A 24,887-nucleotide genomic window follows, 5' to 3' on the forward strand; every position below is an offset into this window, starting at 1 on the left:
ACTGTTATAATCTATATTTTTGTTTAACATTAATACTGTATAACACGTTGTGTGTCCTTAATGTTCTGTAGAAACTGAAATTCCTTCAATTTGAGTATGCCTGGTTAAGTGTAAGAGAGGGCCTGAAGGCCCTAATCTTGCCAGGTAAAATAAATGCGTAAATAAATAAATATCGGTGTGAGCATGCATTTTCTTCCATGTGTTTCATGAAAAACAAATATAGGAATCGGCTCGACATGCGGTCGGATTTGAGAGTGGAGTTTGTTATACTAAACACTCAGATTTGAAGACAAAGATTTTGAGCAATAATCAAAAATTTATCAATAACAATGATGACTAAATTGAAAAAGTTTTAAGCTCAATATTTTTTCAATAATGAATATGTCAATGTTTTTTCTAAGTACCAAAATTAGAAAACGTAAAAAAAGTCTATTAATTTGGCTTTTTTAGGTACTTGATACTGTGGTATGACAAGGTACCAATCATGCTCGATGAGGCGGTCCGCTAGAAAATTTTGTAGGGAACCCCTGGTCTAACTCAAGGGCGTGCTGAGTAGTAATGCCTCCGAACTTTTTATTCTGTTCTCAATATCGGTTGAGGTATTTCAATTCATCCACGTTACTTGGTCGACTTTCGCGCTTCGCTGTCTGCCGCCAGAGGCCTCTAAATTGTAACATGACAGTGACTTTGACAGTGCGTGACAAACAGCCTGCTGTAATAGTGTTTATAAGCGCACAAGAGTTCGTCCACACATGGAGCACCCTCTACTGCAGCATGACAATGCCAGCTCACATACGAGCGCTGCGACATCTGCAACAACCGGATGTTTTGACTTTACTGTCATCTGTCATTCTCCATACGATCCCGCCTTGTGCCAATCCCCTTTCCAGCCGTTTCCAAAACTGAAAGTACACCTTCGAGGACGTCATTCTGATAGTGATAAAGAGTTACAAGCAGTGAAGAGGATACCGCTCCTTCAACAAAGTCAAAAATTCTACAGTGATGGCATCAACAAACTGGTCTATCCGTGCGAAAGAATGTGTTCGTCGCCATGCTCACCTGAGGAATACATATGTGGATGTGATGAATGAAGGTGTAAAATGTTAATAAAGTTTGTTCTGATCATCCTGAGGCTGAAGCTCTTCTGTCCGTTATTGCTTACAAACAGATTTGTTTTTCGAGAGGGTCACTCATGATCAAAACTTGATTTCTATTTTTCTTTTTATTTTCCAGACATGTTTCGCTGAATTTCAGCATCGTCAGTGTTATTTTATCTTGTATAAAACAATAAAAATGCTTTTATACTATTAGTACCCCTATAAATTTGAGTTTTAAGACATTATTTGCGTACCTAAAAAATTTTGTATGTATACCTTGTAACCACATTTCTTGGATTTTATGTAGTTTAATGCAGTTGTTTTGATTCAGAGTTTGTCTGCGGCAGTCACATGGAACCAAATGTAGAATAATCGTAAATTTTCGAAATAAATAACTGTTTTATATATATATATATATATATATATATATATATATATATATATATATATATATATATATATATATATATGAAAATGAAAATACCGTTTAAAAAACTCAAATTTGTATGAGTACAAGTAGTAAGAAAGAATTTTTCCTGTTTCATGGATAACAAAAAACCGACTGCTGATGCTCAAACTTCAGCGATACATGCCTGAGGAATTAAAAGAAAAACAGAAATTCCATTTTGCTCAGCACATACTCTCTCTAGAAACTAATCTAAACTTAGTTTTTTTAAAAAAGCTTCAAATTTTTTTCTTATGAAAGTTCGACTGCCCTCGTATGAACTAATAAAAATTATTAAACCTGTCTCACTATTATTGAGAACATCGCAATTATTAATGAGCATTTATTAGTATTTTGGGGGAGGGGGGGTGGGGGGTGGGAGGGGTCTCTCGTTCTCTCTGGAAGCAACATTTAACACTACTCTTGACTCTTACGTGTGTTATTGTTGTGATAACTCTGGTCTTGTCTACTTTACATCTGAGCCACAAACCAATACTAACTCGCCTTGAATATTTTCCTTCCTAAAATAAATAATACTCTCTACAAGAATCGGGCGCCAGTTCTTCTATTTTAACATGAAATATTTATTGAAATTATCTTTCAATGATTGCAATTTCAATTTCTTGTACCAAAGTAAATCTCACGCACATAATTACGCCCCAATCTTTATAATAATCAAATTTATGGAACTTTTCAAATAAAAAAGAAGTTACTAATTATTATCTGGCTGATCTTAATTTTGTCTTCAGAAACTAAGCAAATTAAATTAATTAAGTCATCTTACTACACAATCCATCAAATGTATATTTCACCACTTTCTAAAGAAATTTTAGTACATGAAATTTTATATTAATTGTAATCTCTTTCATAGTAGTCTTTGATAAGATTTAAGGGTGCTCGGTCAGTCTATAAAATAAGCTATTTTTGTTATTTTTATTGCAGAATCCAATGAAGCATTCAACGTAAACCTTTTTACTCGTTATTTATTGTAATTTCGACAAAATTTTCTGATTTTTTTTGAAGGACTATAGTCATCAGTAATCCCCAACGTGAGGAGTTTAAGGTGCTCTGTCAAAAATGAGGTGCGCCCATGCCATAAATCTGCCAGTCTGCAAATCTTGCCTGAAATTTAAAAAAAAAAAAATAACTATGTATGACCTTGCGCAAGGAGCTATGCCACAGTTTTTTGAATTTGAAAAAAGAAAAAAGATTACGCTGGCGGACATTTGAAACAAAATTGTAGTTTTGTCGTTAGCTTTGTCACTTCCTTGCAATAATTAATAAATAAATAAAAATAAAAATTAGCTTCACACTCCTTACAGACATCCACGAGGAGTAGTTTAGTCAAATTTCAGAAACATATCTTCATTAGAATGGCCGCAGTCCGCTCGGTCAGCTTGAGATACAGTGTGTTTCGAGCTGGCAGAATAGATTCCACCTGGCATTTGCAAAACGGCCTGCAACCAGTGCAACAAATACTATACACTGAAGAGACAAAAGTCATGCGACAGTGATACGCACGTATACGGAAGGTGGCAGTATCACGTACATAAGGGCAGCGCATTGGCCGATATGTCATTTGTGCTCAGGTGGTTCACGTGGAAAGGTTTCCGACGTGATTATGGCCCCACAACGGGAATTAAAACTTCGAACGCGGAATGGTGGTTGCTGCTGGACGCATCCCATTTCTCAGAAAGTAAGGGAATTCAGTTCACCGAGATTCACAATCTTAAGAGTGTGCCGAGAATACCTAATTTCAGGCATTACCTCTCACAACGGGCAACGGAGTAGCCGACGGCTCTCACTTAACTACCGAGAGCAGCGGCGTTTACGTAGACTTGTCATTGCTAACAGACAAGCAACACTGCGTGAAATAACAGGAGAAATCAATGTGGGACGTACGTCATACCTGTTTGGACAGTGCGGCGAAACTATACATTAATGGTCTATGGCAGCAAACAACCGACGCGAGTGCCTTTGCTGACAGCACGACATCGCCTGCAGCGCCTCTCCTGGGTTCGTGACCATATCGGTTGGACCCTGGACTACTGTAAAACCGTGACCTGGTCAGATAAATCCCGATTGCAGTTAGCACGAGATGATGGTAGGATTCTAGTGTGGAGCAGACACTACGAATCCGTGGACCCAGGTTGCCAACAAGCACTGTGGAAGCTGGTAGTGGCTCCATGATGTCGTGGGTTGTGTTTATATGGAATGGACTGGGTTCTCTGGTCCAACTGAACCGATCACTGACTGGAAATGGCTGTGTTCCGTTATGGAGACCATTTGCGGCCTTTCGTGGACTTGATGTTCCCAAAGGACTATGGAATCTTTATGGATGAGAATGCACGATGTCACCTGGCCACAGTTGCTCTCGATTTGTTTTAAGAACATTCTGGACAATTGGAGCGAATGCTTTGGCCTCACAGATCGCATGACACGAGTCCCTTCAGACATTTACGGGGTACAATCGAGAGGTCGTTTCGTGCACAAAATCCTGCACCGGCAACACGTTCGCCATCATGCACGGCTATAGAGACAGCATAGCTCAATGTTTCTGCAGGAAACTGCAAAAGACTTTTTGAGTCCATGCCATGTCGAATTTCTGTACAATGCCGAGTAAACAGTGGTCAGCGCATTGGTCATTATATTGAAATTGATCCAGTGCCTATATGATATTGCACGTCAGTTTAAAAAAATTGTGGATTTTCTTACTTAAAACTAACTTCTTTGGCAGAGAGTAGTGCCTTCATAGTATATGCTCCGAATCAGTAATCGCTACACCATTTGCATCCTCAGGTATGAAACCGACTACTCTAATTCGCAAGCCATGGTTGCAAATCTACAGCCAGTTCTGGACACACTGAATTTAAAAAAAGAAAAAAAATACAATAGAGTCCTACCATGTGACGGGTTCTATTATTTGATCAGCGTTCCGTTGTATGGAAATGGCTATGGATATAGCAGAAACATCGAGTTAAAAGCATGAACAGTTTCACCAAGGAGTGCTCAAATACTTTCCTTTCGTCAGACCTGTCGCGAATTCTGGAAATTCACGCTATTGAAACACTTTGCAGTAAATCCAATGGCTTAAGATGTTTTCGTGTGTTAGCATTCTGTCATCAATATCATTAACTGGGTCGCCATTCCATTCAATTTTTGACCCCCACGTTGGACGAATTTTTAAATCTCCATCTAAATTACAGTGATTACAGGAAGAATCTTTGTAGCGTGAGCCGCTGCAATTCCCTTGAAAACCTTAAAATCCGCTGCCATGAGATATTAGCGAGTTAGGTGATGAATGGAGACTTACTGACTTTGTACCTTCTGGATATGAGATCACATGAGCATGTGGTCAGAGTGCCTTTTTTTTTTTTTTTTTTTTACTTTATTGTTATTTTAAAGCCTGTACAAATCAGGTAGGCTGGCAGCGGCACACTACGCCGCTCTTCAGCCATAGCGTTTACGATAGTAGAAGAAATGGAGCATGATAATGAAACAAAGTGACGGGCAAAAGAGAGAGGTCACAGAGACACAAAAATATGGAGTCGTTCACAGGTGACGATAACAACACGGAAAACACGTTGGCACGGCGCACAGAACACTGAAGAATCCGACGGCACAAGTGAACGTAGTAGTGGGACGGCAGACACCAAAAACACTAAATGACGTCACACACACGAGACACAGAAGGCGATGCTCTCCGGCGTGCGAATGTTCACTTTGCGAGTGTAAGTCCGGGGACCTGCCAAGAGAGGAGGAGGAGGAAGGGGAGTGGGAGAGCGAGAGGGGAGAGCAGAGATGCCACGGGCAGGGGAGATAGGGGGGAGGGAGGAAGGGGGAGAGGAAGCCCGGGGGAAGAGGGGGGAGGGAGGGGACTGGGAAAAGGAAAAAGAAGGGAAGAGAAGAGAAGGGAGTGAGGGTGCCGAAAGGAAAGGACACCGGAAGTGGGGGGTGGGGCAGGGTCAAAGTTGATAGGAGGGGTAGATAGAGGGAACGAGGACATCATCAGGGAGAGGGAGCTGGCGGAAGCCACCTTGGGAGAGGGTAAGGAGGGTGGAGAGATGGAGACCGGGCGGGACGTGGGAATACAGGTGCGGCAGCGGGCGGGGACAGGAGAGGATCGGGGAGACGAGCGGGTGAGGAAGATCAAGTTTACGGAAGGTGTACAGGATCCGTATCCTTTCAAGGAAAAGGAGGAGGTGGGGGAAGGGGATGAGATCATACAGGATCCGCGTGGGGGAGGGGAGACGGATGCGATAGGCGAGGCGGAGAGCATGGCGTTCAAGGATTTGGAGGGATTTATAAAGTCAGAGTGTCTCTCCCCTGTAATTTATCACTGGCCGCAAGCCGGGCGTTCGCATGGGCGCGTACGCGAAGAAGAATCAACGCGCAGCACACACACAAAAAAGTTGAATGCACGTTTTCACCGCATGCTTTAGCCTCCTGTTGCCTAAGAAATTAATTACTCTACATTCAGTCACCAAAAGTATACGTAATTAGGGGAAAGTCGTGCAATGTCGGCCGGGTTACGGTACCGGCCGCTACTGTGTTTTGCTCTTCAGCTCCCAGATGGCAGAAGTGTGCACTAAGCAGAAGCAAGCTTGTTTATCCAAATACATTGAAGTGACAAATGGTGTTGCTGTAGCTCTTAGCGCACGGAAGATTTCAGGCCTGCGGTACGCCTTTTTAAGGTAAGTCATTAATTTCGTTTCTGTACTACGGTTACCTGTGTTTTTTAAGGTACGATATCTAACAAGCGTTTCACGATAGTTTCTGTAAAAGAACGTTCGTAGAACTAGATCCCACAGCGTGTTTGTCGTGCAGTATCGCCCATCCGGCTATCTTCCAGTATCGGAGAGGAGTAATTTCAGCTTTTAAATTATATTTTCCACTTCGTTCTTCTTTTCGTGTGCTGCGTGGGATTAGCCGAGCGGTTTAAAGCGCCGCAGTCATGGACTGTGCGGCTGATCGCGGCGGAGGTTCGAGTCTTCTCTCGGGCATGGGTGTGTGTGTTTGTCCTTAGGATAATTAAGGTTAAGTAATGCGTAAGCTTAGGGACTGATGACCTTAGCAGTTAAGTCCTATAAGATTTCACACACATTTGAACAATTTTTTCTTCTTCGGAAAAAGAGAAAAAAAGTAAGAGGAAATTGGAATGAAGATGCTGTGAGCAAGGTTATGTCTAACAAAATGTCCGCGAGGCAGGCAGCTGAAGAGATTTCAACTGAAGGGAAGGGATTAAAACCTCACAAGGTAAGGTCTGAAAGATCGGTGAAGAAAGTTGGGGTGTTACAAAATAAAATAAACACGCGAAGTGTGCCCATGGAAATCCAGTTGCAAAGCGGCGAAGAAAGCTGAAATTATCTGGAAATAATGGGTCAACAGAAGAGACTGAAAAAACGCATCGTGTGTCTGGAGTCATTTGATGAAGACTGGGCTTTTTGTACCAAGCGCAGAAGGTGGACACATGTTGAATGTGTGGCTCACAAGGATATTTTGTATTTTCTTTGCGATCTCTGTAAAACAGTTAGCTAAACATTGGTTGACTGAGGTGACATAGTAGCAATAATTTCCCATGCTTACTTGTGCTATTATTATTTAATAAGTACCATTACAGTACATCAGTAAAGACCGATATTATCACAGAAGAGACGATGGCTGATACTGCAAGACACTTACTACAAGCTCTGTAATTGTAGCTTTTTTACTTCCAATGTAATTAAATACGGCAGTCACCATTTACAGGAAGGCGCAGCCCCTCTCGCCGGAGGTTCGAGTCCTCCCTCGGGCATATGTGTGTATGTGTGTGTGTGTTGTTCTTAGAAAAAGTCAGTTTAAGTAGTGTATAAGTCTAACGTCCGATGACCTCAGTAGTTTGGTCCCTTAGGAGTTCACACACTGAGTTCACACACTGTTGAACACTTTTAATCACCATCCTTACACGCCGAAGTCCAAAAACATTACTGCCCGACTCTTAACAGCACATTTTTGAGCCAGTGTTGCTGCATGGGGTTGCGTGTTACAATTTATACTCGAAGTTACCCAATGTTTCTGAGAAGCATTCCATCACTGCTGTACTTGAAGCAGGTGTCGAGAAGCGTCAGATTACTATTTTAGGTCCATCTTCACTCTTAACCCTACCAAGATTATCTCTCATTTTGTCACTATACCTATGTCGTTCAGCACTGTGGAGATTTTTATAGCAATACGGAAGCCGCTTCCGCGGTGCGTAGGCTACTATATTCGTGCATTTTCCTCCATCCCCATTAGGTTGTCCTCTCATTATTCATGGAGACCTATTATTCTTCCACCTGTTTACATGTTCAGTCTACCAGCATTTGTTTTCCATTAGGCTCACACACTACTGGCCAAAAAAATTGGTACACCACGAAGATGACTTGCCACAGGCGCGAAATTTAACCGACAGGAAGAAGATGCTGTGATATGCAAATGATTAGCTTTTCAGAGCATTCACGCAAGGTTGGCGCCGGTGGCGACACCTACAACGTGATGACATGAGGAACGTTTCCAACCGATTTCTCATACACAAACAGCAATTGACCGGCGTTGCCTGGTGAAACATTGTTGTGATGCCTCGTGTAAGGAGGAGAAATGCGTACCATCATGTTTCCGACTTTGATAAAGGTCGGATTGTAGCCTATAGTGATTGCGGTTTATCGTATCGCGACATTGTTGCTCGCGTTGGTCGACATCCAATGACTCTTAGCAGAATATGGAAACGGTGGGTTCAGGAGGGTAATGCGTAACGCCGTACTGGATCCCAACAGCCTTGTATCACTAGCAATCGAGATGACAGCCATCTTGTCCGCATGGCTGTAATGGATCGTGCAGCCACGTCTCGATACCTAAGTCAACCGATGGGGACGTTTGCAAGACAACAACCATCTGCACGAACAGTTCGACGACGTTTGCAGCAGCATGGACTATCAGCTCAGAGACCATGGCTAAGGTTACCCTTGACGCTGCATCACATACAGGAGCGCCTGCGATGGTGTACTCAACGACGAACCTGGGTGCACGAATGGCAAAACGTCATTTTCGGGTGAATCCAGGTTCTGTTTACAGCATCATGATGGTCGCATCCGTGTTTGGTGACATCGCGGTGAACGCACATTTGAAGCGTGTATTCGTCATCGCTATACTGGCGTATCACCCGGAGTGATGGTATGGAGTGCCATTGGTTACACGTCTCGGTCACCTCTTTGAACAGTGGACGTTACATTTCAGATGTGTTACGACCCGTGGCTCTACCCTTCATTCGATCCCTGCGAAACCCTACATTTCAGCAGGATAAAGCACGACGGCATGTTGCAAGTCCTGTACAGGCCTTTCTGGATACAGAAAATATTCGACTGCTGCCCTGGCCAGCACATTCTCCAGATCTCTCATCAATTGAAAACGTGTGGTCAATGATGGCCGAGCAACTGGCTTGTCACAATACGCCAGTCACTACTCTTGATGAACTGTGGTAGCGTGTTTAAGCTGCATGTTCAGCTGTACCTGTACATGCCATCCAAGCTCTGTTTGACTCAATGCCCAGGCGTATCACGGCCGTTAATACGGCCAGAGGTTCTTGTTCTGGGTACTGATTTCTCAGGGTCTCTGCACCCAAATTGCGGGAAAATGTAATCACATGTCAGTTCTAGTATAATATATTTGTCCAATGAATACCCGTTTATCATCTGCGTTTCTTCTTGGTGTAGCAATTTTAATGGCCAATAGTGTAATTACATGTTCCACACCATACTGCTCCCCGATTCAGGTTTCCCTCGTCTCTTCTAGCAATTATCTACGTCCGTCTTGGGCCTTTGCCAGTCGACGACTACACTCACTTCCACTGTTTCCATAAACAACGTAACTATCCGGCGAACAGTCCGGACACTTGGATGATGTCGTCCAGGATACGGAGCAGCATACACAGCACACGTCCGTTGGGCATTTTGATCACAATAGCCATACATCAACACGATATCGACCTTTTCCGCAATTGGTAAACGGTCCATTTTAACACGGGTAATGTATCACGAAGCAAATACCGTCCGTACTGGCGGAATGTTATGTGATACCACGTACTTATTCGTTTGTGACTATTACAGCGCCATCTATCACAAAGCGAAAAAAGTGGTCCAACTAAAACATTAATATTTCTTTACGTACTACACGAATATGTAATTAAAAATGGGGGTTCCTGTTTAAAAAAACGCAGTTGATATCCCTTTGACCTGTGGCAGCGCCATCAGGTGGGCCAAACATAGCGCCATCTGGTTTCCCCATTCAAGCTAGACGAGTTTCGTTCTTTGTAGTTTTTTCGTTTGACTCCTATTTCGTGAGATATTTGGCCCGGTCACGATCAATGGACCACCCCGTATACGATATTTTATTATTACGTGCTATCTCCTCGAACTCCAAAGAGCGACTAGTGGGTTGTCAGTAACAGTCCGTAAATCTAGGAAGGCTGTTTCAACGTAGTCTGTCCTGAGAAATAATTGATAAGAAAAATTCGGTACGTTGCGCCGTTTCCGAGTTAATTAGCATTGACGTCACCCAATCACGCCGTTGATCGCGCAGATTCAAGCGGTGCGGAAGATAAACTTAGGGTCAGCTGTTCTCACAGCATAAATGACAGCGCACAAGACTGCTCAGCCTTTGGCTCAGGTTCTTTCCTTACTACCGTCCCAAGTCCAATTTCTGTAACGCTATCTTGGTTCGGTGTTTTGAAACCAAGCGAAAATCTTGTTTGGCGACAGCGTCTCTGGCGAGCCCCTCGAATTTGCGCATGCAACTACGTAATTGGCTCACTTCAATGCTAATTATCTCAGAAACGAAACAACGAATCGAATTTTTTTCTTAACAATTATTTCACAGCGCAACCTACTTTTCAACACGGTTGCAAACTTTTAGACGCCGGCCACGGTGGCCGAGCGGTTGTAGGTGCTTCAGTCCGGAACCGTGCGACTGCTACGCTCGCAAGTTCGAATCCTGCCGCGGGCATGGATGTGTGTGATGTCCTTAGGTTAGTTATGTTTAAGTAGTTCTAAGTTCTAGGGGACTGATGACCTCAGATGTTATGTCCCATAGTGCTCAGAGCCATCTGAACCAAACTTTTAGACAGAAATTATAGACAACAAAGGATCTAAATTATTTCTGGAGAGAGCAAGTCGCTGTAATATGCGCTGATTAGGAAAATATTATTATCGATAAATTCGTAATAAATTGTGATAACGCAACTAAAACGAGATTCTGTTGGAAAGGAACATGCATTGTGGGATTACTGCGCCCATATTATAAGTCTTCTCGCCAAACGACGCAAGACACTGGGATTGTCGTCGCCCTACACACGAACGACTCACTGCAGCAATACGTCACCAGGTTGTCCATTCTGTGCGCACAACGCACGTGTGTGTGCATCCTGCAGACTAAGAATGGTGTGTCGCTAATCATTTCTAAATCAAGCGCCCAGATGAATCCCAAGGGACGAATCACCCGCCTAGGGCAATATGCCTGGCTGGCTGCAGTATCTGTCCAAGAAATAAGCGTTGTTGTCTGGTTTTGTTGAATTTTCTATACCCAAGTGGACAGATACCCTTACGTTAGAATTTATAGTTATTCAAGGAGTACGAACCACTGTGAAAACTGAAGTTAAAGACGAAGTAACCTTCGGTAGGAAAATACAAATGTAAAACCATTGAAGTACACTACTGGCCATTAAAACTGTTACACCAAGAAGAAATGCGGTTGATAAACGGGTATTCATTGGACAAATATATTATACTAGAACTGACATGTGATTACATTGCCGGCCGAAGTGTCCGTGCGGTTAAAGGCGCTGCAGTCTTGAACCGCGAGACCGCTACGGTCGCAGGTTCGAATCCTGCCTCGGGCATGGATGTTTGTGATGTCCTTAGGTAAGTTAGGTTTAACTAGTTCTAAGTTCTAGGGGACTAATGACCTCAGCAGTTGAGTCCCATAGTGCTCAGAGCCATTTTTTTGTGATTACATTTTCCCGCAATTTGGGTGCAGAGACCCTGAGAAATCAGTACCCAGAACAACCACCACTGGCCGTAATAACGGCCTTGATACGCCTGGGCATTGAGTCAAACAGAGCTTGGATGGCGTGTACAGGTAAAGCTACCCATGCAGCTTCAACACGATACCACAGTTCATCAGGATTAGTGACGAGCCAGTTGCTTGGCCACCATTGACCAGACGTTCTCAATTGGTGAGAGATCTGGAGAATGTGCTGGCCAGGGCAGCAGTCGAACATTTTCTGTTCAAATCGCTCTGAGCACTATGGGACTCAATATCTGAGGTTATCAGTCTCCTAGAACTTAGAACTACTTAAACCTAACTAACCTAAGGACATCGCACACATCCATTCCCGAGGCAGGATTCGAACCTGCGACCTGCGACCGTAGCGGTCGCGCGGTTCCAGACAGAAGCGCCTAGAACCGCTCAGCCTTCCCGCCTGGCACATTTTCTGTAACCAGAAGGTCCCATACAGGACCTGCAATATGCGGTCGTGCATCATCCTGCTGAAATGTAGGGTTTCACAGGGATATAATGAAGGGTAGGGCCACGGGTCGTAACACATCTTAAATGTAACGTCCACTGTTCAAAGTGCCGTCAATGCTAACAAGTAGTGACCGAGACGTGTAACCAATGGCACCCCATACTATCACGCCAGGTGATACGCCAGTATGGCGATGACAAATACACGCTTCCAATGTGCGTTCACCGCGATGTCGCCAATAACGGATGCGACCATCATGATGCTGTAAACACAACCTGTATTCATCCGAAAAAATGACGTTTTGCCATTCGTGCACCCAGATTCGTCGTTGAGTACACGACCGCAGGCGCTCCTGTCTGTGATGCAGCGTCAAGGGTAACCGCAGCCATGGTCTCCGAGCTGATAGTCCATTCTGCCGCAAACGTCGTCGAACTGTTCATGCAGATGGTTGTTGTCTTGCAAACGTCCCCATCTGTTGACTCAGGCATCGAGACGTGGCTGCACGATCCGTTACGGACATGCGGATAAGATGCCTGTCATCTCTAGTGATACGAGGCCGTTGGGATCCAGCACAGCGTTCCGTATTACCCTCCTGAACCCACCGATTCCATATTCTGCTAAGAGTCATTGGATGTCGACCAACCGAGCAGCAATGTCGCGATACTATAAACCGCAATCACTATAGGCTTCAATCCGACCTGTATCAAAGTCGGAAACGGGATGGTACGCATTTCTCCTCCTTACACGAGGCATCACAACAACGTTTCAGCAGGCAACGCCGGTCAACTGTGGTTTGTGTATGAGAAATCGGTTGGAAACTTTCCTCATGTTAGCACGTTGTAGGTGTCGCCACTGGCGCCAACCTTGTGTGAATGCTCTGAAAACCTAATCATTAGCATAACACAGCATCTTCTTACTTTCGGGTTAAATTTCGCGTCTGTAGCACGCCATCTTCGTGGTGCAGCAATTTTAATGGCCAGTAGTGTATATTTCCCAGCATTCAGCGTTTTGAAGCTTATAAAGCGAATATTCACGAAAAGTAAGTACTTTATAATCACACAAAAATGAAGCCAAAGCTTACCACACATTTTTGAAAACGGTAGGTGGATATAACTAAAATGAAGTGTAATACTTAATTTGTGTGGTCTGTACGACTTCCACAATGACAGTTCAAATCTCTCCGCTACAGCCTCCATCTTCCTGAATATGATTCCATGGGACACTGATGTGACAGTATAACAAAACTGATGAACACATTAGTTTAAATTTTGACTGAAGTTCAATGAAGCTCAAATACTTTTTACTAACCGTGTTTAAACTACCGTAGTATGGTCTCAACTTGATTTGCATCGCACTCAAAATATACTGCCCTCATGTACACTGGTGAACTAATTTGGTGGACGCAGCAGGCGTTTTACATGCATAGTTCTAAAAATGAAAACCAGTCCACTTATTGTTGATATAAAAATGTTCATAAATTTAGGGCTACTAAATTCAATTACAGTACAATTGGAGAGCACTGTGGTGTTACAATGAAGTGCATAAACAGATTTGTTACTCAAGAAAATGACATATGTAATATTTAAATTCAAAGTTACAAAATAGTCTTAAGAAACCGGAGTTATCAAAGTTGAATTGATCAAAAAATTAGCTCTTCAACTCCACTGATAACATTACGACAACATGCAACATTGTGTATATTTATGCAATGTAATCGGTTATGTTAGAAATTACGTACACATTGAAAATGTGATGGCGTTTACATAACAAACCATAGAACATCTACCTAAATGACTAACAATAGAATAGTTGTGTTCAAGAATACCATAATGATCATCAGATCATATGGTGTTAATGAAAGGCATAATGTATTCTGTAACGCAGGCTCTTTATAAAACTGTTGTTCAACAAAATTTAACTTGTAACTTTAATTCTCACAAATAGTGGAGTGCCAGTAGAATCAGAATATGATGCGAATGTATGAGGCAATGGATGTAAATAGTGAAAGAGTTCAATCAAATGGTTCAAATGGCTCTGAGCACTATGCGACTTAACTTCTGAGGTCATCAGTCGCCTAGAACTTAGAACTAATTAAACCTAACTAACCTAAGGACATCACACACATCCATGCCCGAGGCAGGATTCGAACCTGCGACCGTAGCGGTCGCTCGGTTCCAGACTGTAGCGCCCAGAACCGCACGGCCACTCCGGCCGGCGAAAGAGTTCAATCAAAATTTGAATTTCTGTAGTGAAATTCTAAACAAAATCCCCTATAAAATCATAATTTATATATTTTCCAGAAAGAAATTTCTTCGGCAACAAGTAAAACTTTAAAAAAAAAAGAGTAGGACAGGAAGAAGAAATTCGGAAAACGAAAATTTTTGAAGGTAAATAACGAGCTGATCAATTGAGCACCAAAATTTCGAACACTTTAGGGTTTTTAGGTAGTTAGGAGGTAATTATTTTTGTCCCGTTGGTGGATGGCTTACAAATTCCCGTTGGGCATTTTGATCACAATAGCCATACGTCAAAACGATCGATTGGTAAACGGTCCATTTTATCACGGGTAATGTATCACGAAGCAAATACCGTCCGGGGCCGAATGTTACGTGATACCACGTACCTATACGCTTGTGACTATTACAGCACCACTATCAGAAAACGAAAAAAGTGGTCCAACTAAAACATTGATATTTCTTTACGTACTACAAGAAAATGCAATAAAAATGGGGGTTCCTATTTTTAAAAAACGGTGTTGATATACGTTTGACCTATGGCAGTGCCATCTAGCGGGCCAACCATAGCGCCATCTGGTTTCCCCCTTCAAGCTAGACAAGTTTCGTTCTTTGTTGTTTTTTCGTTTGACGCTTGTTTCGTGAGATACTTGGCCCGGTCACGATCAATGGACCACCCTGTATATCTACTGGAACAGAAATGTGTCATGAGTTCTTACAATGTTAAAATCAATTCATCAGAAGAAGGTAAATGGAAATAAAATTTTAGTTTTTTAAGGGAATGGGTGAGTGACGATATCTGATGGTGAAGAATTATGGAATTAACTTTAGATAACAATAATAATAGGCACCAAAATGGGGCATATTCAAGTACTGACTGGAGGAACACAACTGCTAAACGACCCCGCATACCTCGCGTTATGTCGCGTCAAGGCTGATATTGCGACAATCAATGGATGAGAAACACAGCCGGCAAGTACAGTATAAAACAGAGAAGACATAATCAGTAAAACAGGGTGACATTATCAGCATAACAAATAAAGCTTATGTCTAGTGCACTCTATATTACTTAACGACAAAGGGAAGTCAAATAATTAGTGGGTACGTACTTCACCGAAGTTTTATCAGCCCCCACCCCCACATCCTAGACCCGTTTAACATCCCCCACGTGGAATCTTTACTATCTCATCGTATTCCCACCTCTCCTCACTCACGTTGAACACCTTCAAACAGCCTACACCTCAGCAACGGTATCTTCTGTGATTTCTGTTACTAGTGCTGCGCAAATTCCACCAATCCTACACGTGTACATTCACAATATCCTCTCCCAACGAAATTTTAACTGTCGCCCTCTCCCAGACAATCAAATCTTTTCCGACACTTGACCAACCTCCCAATCATAATGCCACCACACCCTTCCCACCTGCCGCGCGGGGTTGCCTGTGGTTTAAGGGGCCTTGCCACGGTTCGCGCGGCTACCCCCGTCGGAGGTTCGAGTCCTCCCTCGGGTATGGGCGCGTGTATTTTGTTCTTAGCGTAAGTTAGTTTAAGTAGTGTGTAAGCCTAGGAACCGATGACCTTTGCGGTTGGTCCCATGGGAACTTACCACAAATTTACAAATTCCCTTCCCACCTCCTTAGACCGACACCTTCCTTTGCTACTAAATTTCTAATCCTTTTCTCCTCTTAGTAGCAGTGCAATACTTCGTTATCCCACGAGGGGGACGAAAAATAATGTAGGACACTGATACACGAAGCAAGGTTTGGGTTTTGTGCAACATCCCCTTGTCCATTAAGCACTATTCCAGGCTCTCGTAAAACTTCAGTTCCTCCAATAAACTGAGAGCACGACACTTCAGCGCTTGTGGGACATATTCATAACATACTCAGTGTTCCCTGTTGTACGGCTACTTTTGGTTGACGGCAGACTTATTAGGTGGTTGTAAATTCTCTTTAAATCTTACGTTAAAAGAGCGGCCGGCTTGGACGATGTAGTAGTGATCCCAACATTTACAATCAATTTTATATATCCCGGAAGCAGCAAATTAATTGTATCAACTTATCAACCTGAGTTTTAACTGAAATATTAGTGCGTTATTAACCTGGAAACCACACATATCTTCTGATTTTCTAAGGTGGAGAAATAGTTCTCAAATTTCGCAACAAATGACTCTATGTAAGCTTGCTACCATTAAATATCCATTGTATTTTCCACCAATTTCACAGTTTGCAAAGGCCATAAATTCTGTTTCTCTGTCGTGTGGGAGGGGGTGGCAGGGGGGGGGGGGGGGGAGTGGCGGCGACCAGCCTCCCCTGCCCATTACAGAGTAGGGTTGGTGGGGTGAAGACCCGCGTGTGATAAAACCCCTCCCCGCATTTTTGAATCGGCAGTCATCGATTCAAGAGCTGACCACCAGGCGATACAGTTGTCTTATTGTAACTTATTGCTTCGGGAAAGATGAGAAAATGAATTAAGTCTGCTTTTTTACTATTTACTTGTAGCTGTCCTATTTAACTTGAACATTGTAGAGTTTGAAAAGAAGTATTAAATAATTATCCGTTGACGGTACTGCGTTTATGTTTCACTTCACGTCGAAGTAATTGTTCCACTTTGTCCCTATCAAATCAACGTGGCGGGTTTTTCCTACAATGGCGGAATGCAGCAAATCCCCGCAGGTGTTCTGGGGTAATTCATTGCAGGTTAAACAACCTTACGACAATTCTTCAATGCTAACCCCGGAAAGGATGACATTCAACCCGTACTGCGTGAGACTATCTCACCTTAAGATACAATTCCGCTGTCTAAAACAAAGATTTATGGAAAACTTTCCGGAAAAGCATTGAAATCTGTGTTTCTAAAGTTGATACCCGATACAGAATGAATGGAAGAAGAATGCATGGGAAAATGGAAGCTTGTTACTGGGATGGGAAGATGTGCCAATGAAAAAAAGTGCATCCTATACAAGCAAAACAACGTAAGGTACATTTCATTACTCAATGTCAAAACAAACAACTACTTTATTGTTTTTGAGTCAGATTCAGACTTCTAACACCATGGCAGTAGCTCAGAAATAAATATGGACTTCAGAATGAGATTTTCACTCTGCAGTGGAGTGTGCGTTGATATGAAACTTCCTGGCAGATTAAAACTGTGTGTCCGACCGAGACTCGAACTCGGGACCTATGCCTTTCGCGGGCAAGTGCTCTACCATGTGAGCTACCGAAGCACGACTCACGCCCAGTACCCACAGCTTTACTTCTGCCAGTATCTCGTCTCCTACCTTCCAAACTTTACAGAAGCTCTCCTGCGAACCTTGCAGAACTAGCACTCCTGAAAGAAAGGATATAGCGGAGACATGGCACTTGCCCGCCATGGATATGGACTTATTATTTCACGAAGAAATATTCGAAGAAAAGACGAACAGGAACAAGAGCATAGGACGTCAATGAATAATCAGAAGACCTAACAAAGTACACTATTTACTTGCTAGGTAGATAGCTTAGCCTCAGTAATTAAACTCTTTCACGTAACCCTACACATCCTCTACGAGAGGAAAGTAGTACTTATTACAAGTTTACTACTTCGAGGCTTTACCCAATTTGTGGGTGACGATGATGATGATGTTGATGTCTCATACTCCGAGGAGCGTAGGCAAGGTCCTAGTGGAGGTGGTTCGCCATTGCCTTCCTCCGACCGTAATGGAGATGCATTATGATGATGAAGACGACACAACAACACCTAATCATCTCTAGAAGGGAAAAATCCCTGCCCCCGCCGGGAATCGAACCCGGGACACCGTGCGCGGGAAGCGAGAACGCTGGCGCAAGACCACGGGCTGCGGACAGTTTGTAGGTAAAACACCACAATTTTTGTGTTAGCTACATTGTGAAGGTCTCTGTAATTAATAATCAGATAGATCTGGAACGTGAATGGGTTATATGTAACAAACCATACTATAACTTCAGTTTGAAATTGTGTGAATATCTACCTTCATTGACCACAATATCAGAAAAACTGAAAATTGCTCTGTGTCCCTACCTCCCCTACTCCCTTGAAGTGAACTGAAGCAAGAGTTGATGCTCTTTGCAGAGCTCTTACCACGTACTGAATCAGTACAACACGCACAGTGCTAGACTGCAGCACTCTGAGCGGTCGTGTTTTGGCGCTGTTGCAGAGGCGACCTTCACGGTGGAGCTGGTGATGCCCCGGTACGTGTATCGCGGCCGGTCGGCCGTGCTGCAGTGCAACTACAGCGTGCACCTCGACGTCATCCACAAGGTGGAGTGGCTGCGAGGCGAGAAGAAGCTCTTCCAGTTCATACGGGGCCGGTCGCCGCCCTTCAAGGAGCACCACGTCCACGGCGTGCACATCGACGTGAGTACCGCCTCCGCTCCACGTCTGCGTCTACGTATGTGCGTGTGTGTGTATGTGCGTGTGTGTGTATGTGCGTGTGTGTGCATGTGCGTGTGTTTGTATATGTGCGTGTGTGTGTATGTGCGTGTGTGTGTGTATGTGCGTGTGTGTGTGTATGTGCGTGTGTATTTATGGGCGTGTGTGTGTATGTGCATGTGTGTTTATGTGCATGTGTTTGTATGTGCTTGTGTGTATATGTGCGTGTGTGTGTATGTGCGTGTGTGTGTATGTGCGTGTGTTTGTCTGTGCGTGTGTGTGTATGTGCGTGTGTGTGTGTATGTGCGTGTGTGTGTGTGTATGTGCGTGTGTATGTATGGGCGTGTGTGTGTATGTGCGTGTGTGTATATGTGCATGTGTGTGTATGTGTGTGTGTGTGTGTGTGTGAGTGAGTGCGTGTATGTGCGCGCGCGCGCCCGCGCTCGTTTTCTCGTAGTGACAAAGTGAAACTTCCTGGCAGATTAAAACTGTGTGCCCGACCGAGACTCGAACTCGGGACCTTTGCCTTTCGCGGGCAAGTGCTCTACCAACTGAGCTACCGAAGCACGACTCACGCCCGGTACTCGCAGCTTCTGTAAAGTTTGGAAGGTAGGAGACGAGGTACTGGCAGAAGAAAAGCTGTGAGTACCGGGCTTCAGTCGTGCTTCGGTAGCTCAGTTGGTAGAGCACTTGCCCGCGAAAGGCAAAGGTCCCGAGTTCGAGTCTCGGTCGGGCGCACAGTTTTAATCTGCCAGGAAGTTTCATATCAGCGCACACTCCGCTGCAGAGTGAAAATCTCATTCTGGAAACATCCCCCAGGCTGTGGCTAAGCCATGTCTCCGCTATATCCTTTCTTTCACGAGTGCTAGTTCTGCAAGGTTCGCAGGAGAGCTTCTGTAAAGTATGAAACGTAGGAGACGAGGTACTGGCAGAAGAAAAGCTGCGAGTACCGGGCGTGAGTCGTGCTTCGGTAGCTCAGTTGGTAGAGCACTTGCCCGCGAAAGGCAAAGGCCCAGATTTCGAGTCTCGGTCGGGCACACAGTTTTAATCTGCCAGGAAGTTTCATATCAGCGCACACTCCGCTGCAGAGTGAAAATCTCATTCTAGTGACAAAGTGGATGGCTCAATTTTTTCTACCAGTCTCTCGACTTCTTCGATTCTAGTCTCCATGACCAATAAGAGCTCACATTTCCTGTGGACACAAATCATATGTCTTTAGTGCAATGCGTTGCCTTCTGCGTCTTATTCCGTTGATCTTGTCTCATTCTCCCGGTTTTATGAGGGCGTCCAGGACCTCTATTTGCTTCTTCGACGTGTTTGACAAGGCCATTGGCAGAACTGGAGTGACATCGTAATCCTACGGTCACTATTATTGATGTTTGTTATTCAAAATGATTATCTAAAGAGCGTGTAAATGGAAAAGTTACTCGCAAAAAGTAATTTCATCACATATCCTCCTCTTACATAATACCGCATATTACTGTGAATTCACAGGTCATGGCTTACCATGCAAGGTACCGCCCCATCTGAACGGTTTAAGATTTATTTGAATTATAATACACTACTGCTACACCAGGAAGATGACGCGCTACAGACGCGACATTTAACCGACAGGAAGAAGATGCTGTGATATGCAAATGACTGGCTTCTCAGAGCATTCTCACAAGGTTGGCGCCGGTGGCGACACCTACAACGTGATGACATGAGGAAAGTTTCCAACCGATTACTCGTACACAAACAGCAGTTGACCGGCATTGCCTGATGAAACGTTGTTGTGATGCCTCGTGTAAGGAGGAGAAATGCGTACCATCACGTTTCCGAGTTTGATAAAGGTCGCATTGTAGCCTATTGCGATTGCGGTTTACCGTATAGCGACATAGCTGCTCGCGTTGGTCGAGATCCAATCTGTTAGGACAATATGGAATCGGTGGGTTCAGGAGGGTAATACGGAACGCCGTGCTGGATCCCAACGGCCTCGTATCACTAGCAGTCGAGATGACAGGTATCTAATCCGCATGGCTGTAACGGATCGTGCAGCCACGTCTCGACCCCTGAGTCAACAGATGGGGACGTTTGCAAGACAACAACCATCTGCACGAACAGTTCGACGACGTTTCCAGCAGCATGGACTATCAGTTCGAAGACCATGGCTGCGGTTACCCTTGACGCTGCATCACAGACACGAGCGCCTGCGATGGTGTACTCAACGACGAACCTGGGTGCACGAATGGCAAAACGTCATTTTTTCGGATGAATCCAGCTTCTGTTTAAGCATCATGTTGCTCGTATCCGTGTTTGGCGACATCGCGGTGAACCCTCATTGGAAGCGTGTATTCGTCATCGCCATACTGGTGCATCACACGGCGTGATGGTATGGGGTGCCATTGGTTACACGTCTCGGTCACCACTTTTTAGGACTGACGGCACTTTGAACAGTGGACGTTACATTTCAGATGTGTTACGACCCGTGGCTCTACCCTTCATTCGATCCCTGCGAAACCCTACATTTCAGCAGGATAATGCACGACCACATGTTGCAGGTCCTGTACGGGCCTTTCTGGATACAGAAAATGTTCGACTGCTGCCCTGGCCAGCGCATTCTCCAGATCTCTCACCAATTGAAAACGTCTGGTCAATGGTGCCTGAGCAACTGGCTCATCACACTACGCCAGTCTCTACTCTTGATAAATTGTGTGATCGGGTTGATGCTGCATGTTCAGCTGTACCTGTACACGCCATCCAAGCTCTGTTTGTCATAATGCCCAGGAGTATGAAGGCCGGTATTACGGCAAGAGGTGGTTGTGCTGGGTACTGATTTCTCAGGATCCATGCACCCAAATTGCGTGAAAATATAATCGCATGTCAGTTCTAGTATAATATATCTGCCCAATGAATAACCGTTAATCATCTGCATTTCTTCTTGGTGAAGCAATTTTAATGGCCAGTAGTGTACTTTCAACTTGAATTTCACTATTTAATCTAATTTCTCCAGCGTCAGTTAATTTTCAAGTGGTTAAGCTTCAACAGATACTTAAGTTGGACATTTTGCGGGCAATATGTGTACGTGCCACAAAGCACTTTCATGAAATCATCTAGATTGATAATTGGTAGACGTTGCTCATGTACGGAAAATACAACAACATTAGTAAAATAAGTAATATTTGGCATCAGCTTGTATGGCTCCCGTTAATTATCAATACTGATTACTTCGTGGAAGTAATAGGTGACACGTATACTTATTGCCTTTGTAAATTACTGTATAATAAATAGTGCAAACCATGGCGAAGATGTTGTTCAAACAATTCAACGAACTTTGAACCATACGAAAATATGCAATTCTGTAGATTAAGAATTGGTAGTGAGTGGGTATGCTGCATGAGTGGCGCCAACACACCTCGCCAAAGTCTACATCTACATCTACATCTACATTGATACTCCGCAAGCCACCCAACGGTGTGTGGCGGAGGGCACTTTACGTGCCACTGTCATTACCTCCCTTTCCTGTTCCAGTCGCGTATGGTTCGCGGGAAGAACGACTGTCTGAAAGCCTCCGTGCGCGCTCTAATCTCTCTAATTTTACATTCGTGATCTCCTCGGGAGGTATAAGTAGGGGGAAGCAATATATTCGATACCTCATCCAGAAACGCACCCTCTCGAAACCTGCCGAGCAAGCTACACCGCGATGCAGAGCGCCTCTCTTGCAGAGTCTGCCACTTGAGTTTATTAAATATCTCCGTAACGCTATCACGGTTACAAAATAACCCTGTGACGAAACGCGCCGCTCTTCTTTGGATCTTCTCTATCTCCTCCGTCAGACCGATCTGGTACGGATCCCACACTGATGAGCAATACTCAAGTATAGGTCGAACGAGTGTTTTGTAAGCCACCTCCTTTGTTGATGGACTACATTTTCTAAGCACTCTCCCAATGAATCTCAACCTGGTACCCGCCTTACCAACAATTAATTTTATATGATCATTCCACTTCAAATCGTTCCGCACGCATACTCCCAGATATTTTACAGAAGTAACTGCTACCAGTGTTTGTTCCGCTATCATATAATCATACAATAAAGGATCCTTCTTTCTATGTATTCGCAATACATTACATTTGTCTATGTTAAGGGTCAGTTGCCACTCCCTGCACCAAGTGCCTATCCGCTGCAGATCTTCCTGCATTTCGCTACAATTTTCTAATGCTGCAACTTCTCTGTATACTACAGCATCATCCGCGAAAAGCCGCATGGAACTTCCGACACTATCTACTAGGTCATTTATATATATTGTGAAAAGCAATGGTCCCATAACACTCCCCTGTGGCACGCCAGAGGTTACTTTAACGTCTGTAGACGTCTCTCCATTGATAACAACATGCTGTGTTCTGTTTGCTAAAAACTCTTCAATCCAGCCACACAGCTGGTCTGATATTCCGTAGGCTCTTACTTTGTTTATCAGGCGACAGTGCGGAACTGTATCGAACGCCTTCCGGAAGTCAAGAAAAATAGCATCTGCCTGGGAGCCTGTATCTAATATTTTCTGGGCCTCATGAACAAATAAAGAGAGTTGGGTCCCACACGATCGCTGTTTCCGGAAACCATGTTGATTCCTACATAGTAGATTCTGGGTTTCCAGAAATGACATGATACTCGAGCAAAAAACATGTTCTAAAATTCTACAAGAGATCGACGTCAGAGATATAGGTCTATAGTTTTGCGCATCTGCTCGACGACCCTTCTTGAAGACTGGGACTATCTGTGCTCTTTTCCAATCATTTGGAACCCTCTGTTCCTCTAGAGACTTGCGGTACACGGCTGTTAGAAGGGGGGCAAGTTCTTTCGCGTACTCTGTGTAGAATCGAATTGGTATCCCGTCAGGTCCAGTGGACTTTCCTCTATTGAGTGATTCCAGTTGCTTTTCTATTCCTTGGACACTTATTTCGATGTCAGCCATTTTTTAGTTTGTGCGAGGATTTAGAGAAGGAACTGCAGTGCGGTCTTCCTCTGTGAAACAGCTTTGGAAAAAGGTGTTTAGTATTTCAGCTTTACGCGTGTCATCCTCTGTTTCAATGCCATCATCATCCCGTAGTGTCTGGATATGCTGTTTCGAGCCACTTACTGATTTAACGTAAGACCAGAACTTCCTAGGATTTTCTGTCAAGTCGGTACATAGAATTTTACTTTCGAATTCAATGAACGCTTCACGCATAGCCCTCCTTACGCTAACGTTGACATCGTTTAGCTTCTGTTTGTCTGAGAGGTTTTGGCTGCGTTTAAACTTGGAGTGGAGCTCTCTTTGCTTTCGCAGTAGTTTCCTAACTTTGTTGTTGTACCACGGTGGGTTTTTCCCGTCCCTCACAGTTTTACTCGGCACGTACCTGTCTAAAACGCATTTTGCGATTGCCTTGAACTTTTTCCATAAACACTCAACATTGTCAGTGTCGGAACAGAAATTTTCGTTTTGATCTGTTAGGTAGTCTGAAATCTGCCTTCTATTACTCTTGCTAAACAGATAAACTTTCCTCCCTTTTTTTATATTCCTATTAACTTCCATATTCAGGGATGCTGCAACGGCCTTATGATCACTAATTCCCTGTTCTGTACATACAGAGTCGAAAAGTTCGGGTCTGTTTGTTATCAGTAGGTCCAAGATGTTATCTCCACGAGTCGGTTCTCTGTATAATTGCTCGAGGTAATTTTCGGATAGTGCACTCAGTATAATGTCACTCGATGCTCTGTCCCTACCACCCGTCCTAAACATCTGAGTGTCCCAGTCTATATCTGGTAAATTGAAATCTCCACCTAAGACTATAACATGCTGAGAAAATTTATGTGAAATGTATTCCAAATTTTCTCTCAGTTGTTCTGCCACTAATGCTGCTGAGTCGGGAGGTCGGTAAAAGGAGCCAATTATTAACCTAGTTCGGTTGTTTAGTGTAACCTCCACCCATAATAATTCTCAGGAACTATCCACTTCTACTTCACTACAGGATAAACTACTACTAACAGCGACGAACACTCCACCACCGGTTGCATGCAATCTATCCTTTCTAAACACCGTCTGTACCTTTGTAAAAATTTCGGCAGAATTTATCTCTGGCTTAAGCCAGCTTTCTGTACTTATAACGATTTCAGCTTCGGTGCTTTCTATCAGCGCTTGAAGTTCCGCTACTTTACCAACGCAGCTTCGACA

The 24,887-nt window shown here is 43.8% G+C and overlaps 1 protein-coding gene and 1 non-coding gene across 2 annotated transcripts in view; both read left to right on the forward strand.

Annotated features, from left to right (window-relative positions):
* LOC124802674 overlaps positions 1-24,887 on the forward strand; it is a 665,872-nt gene that overhangs the window by 347,736 nt on the left and 293,249 nt on the right. Inside the window, exon 2 of the mRNA XM_047263602.1 lies at positions 18,485-18,684. Within this exon, the coding sequence (XP_047119558.1) occupies positions 18,485-18,684 (200 nt within the window). The remainder of the gene's footprint in view (positions 1-18,484; positions 18,685-24,887) is intronic.
* On the forward strand, positions 19,363-19,437 carry Trnas-cga. The gene has a single exon. It is a non-coding gene; the product is annotated as a tRNA-Ser (tRNA).

The sequence above is a fragment of the Schistocerca piceifrons genome, chromosome 6 (assembly GCF_021461385.2).
Source record: "Schistocerca piceifrons isolate TAMUIC-IGC-003096 chromosome 6, iqSchPice1.1, whole genome shotgun sequence".
Classification (NCBI taxonomy): domain Eukaryota; kingdom Metazoa; phylum Arthropoda; class Insecta; order Orthoptera; family Acrididae; genus Schistocerca; species Schistocerca piceifrons.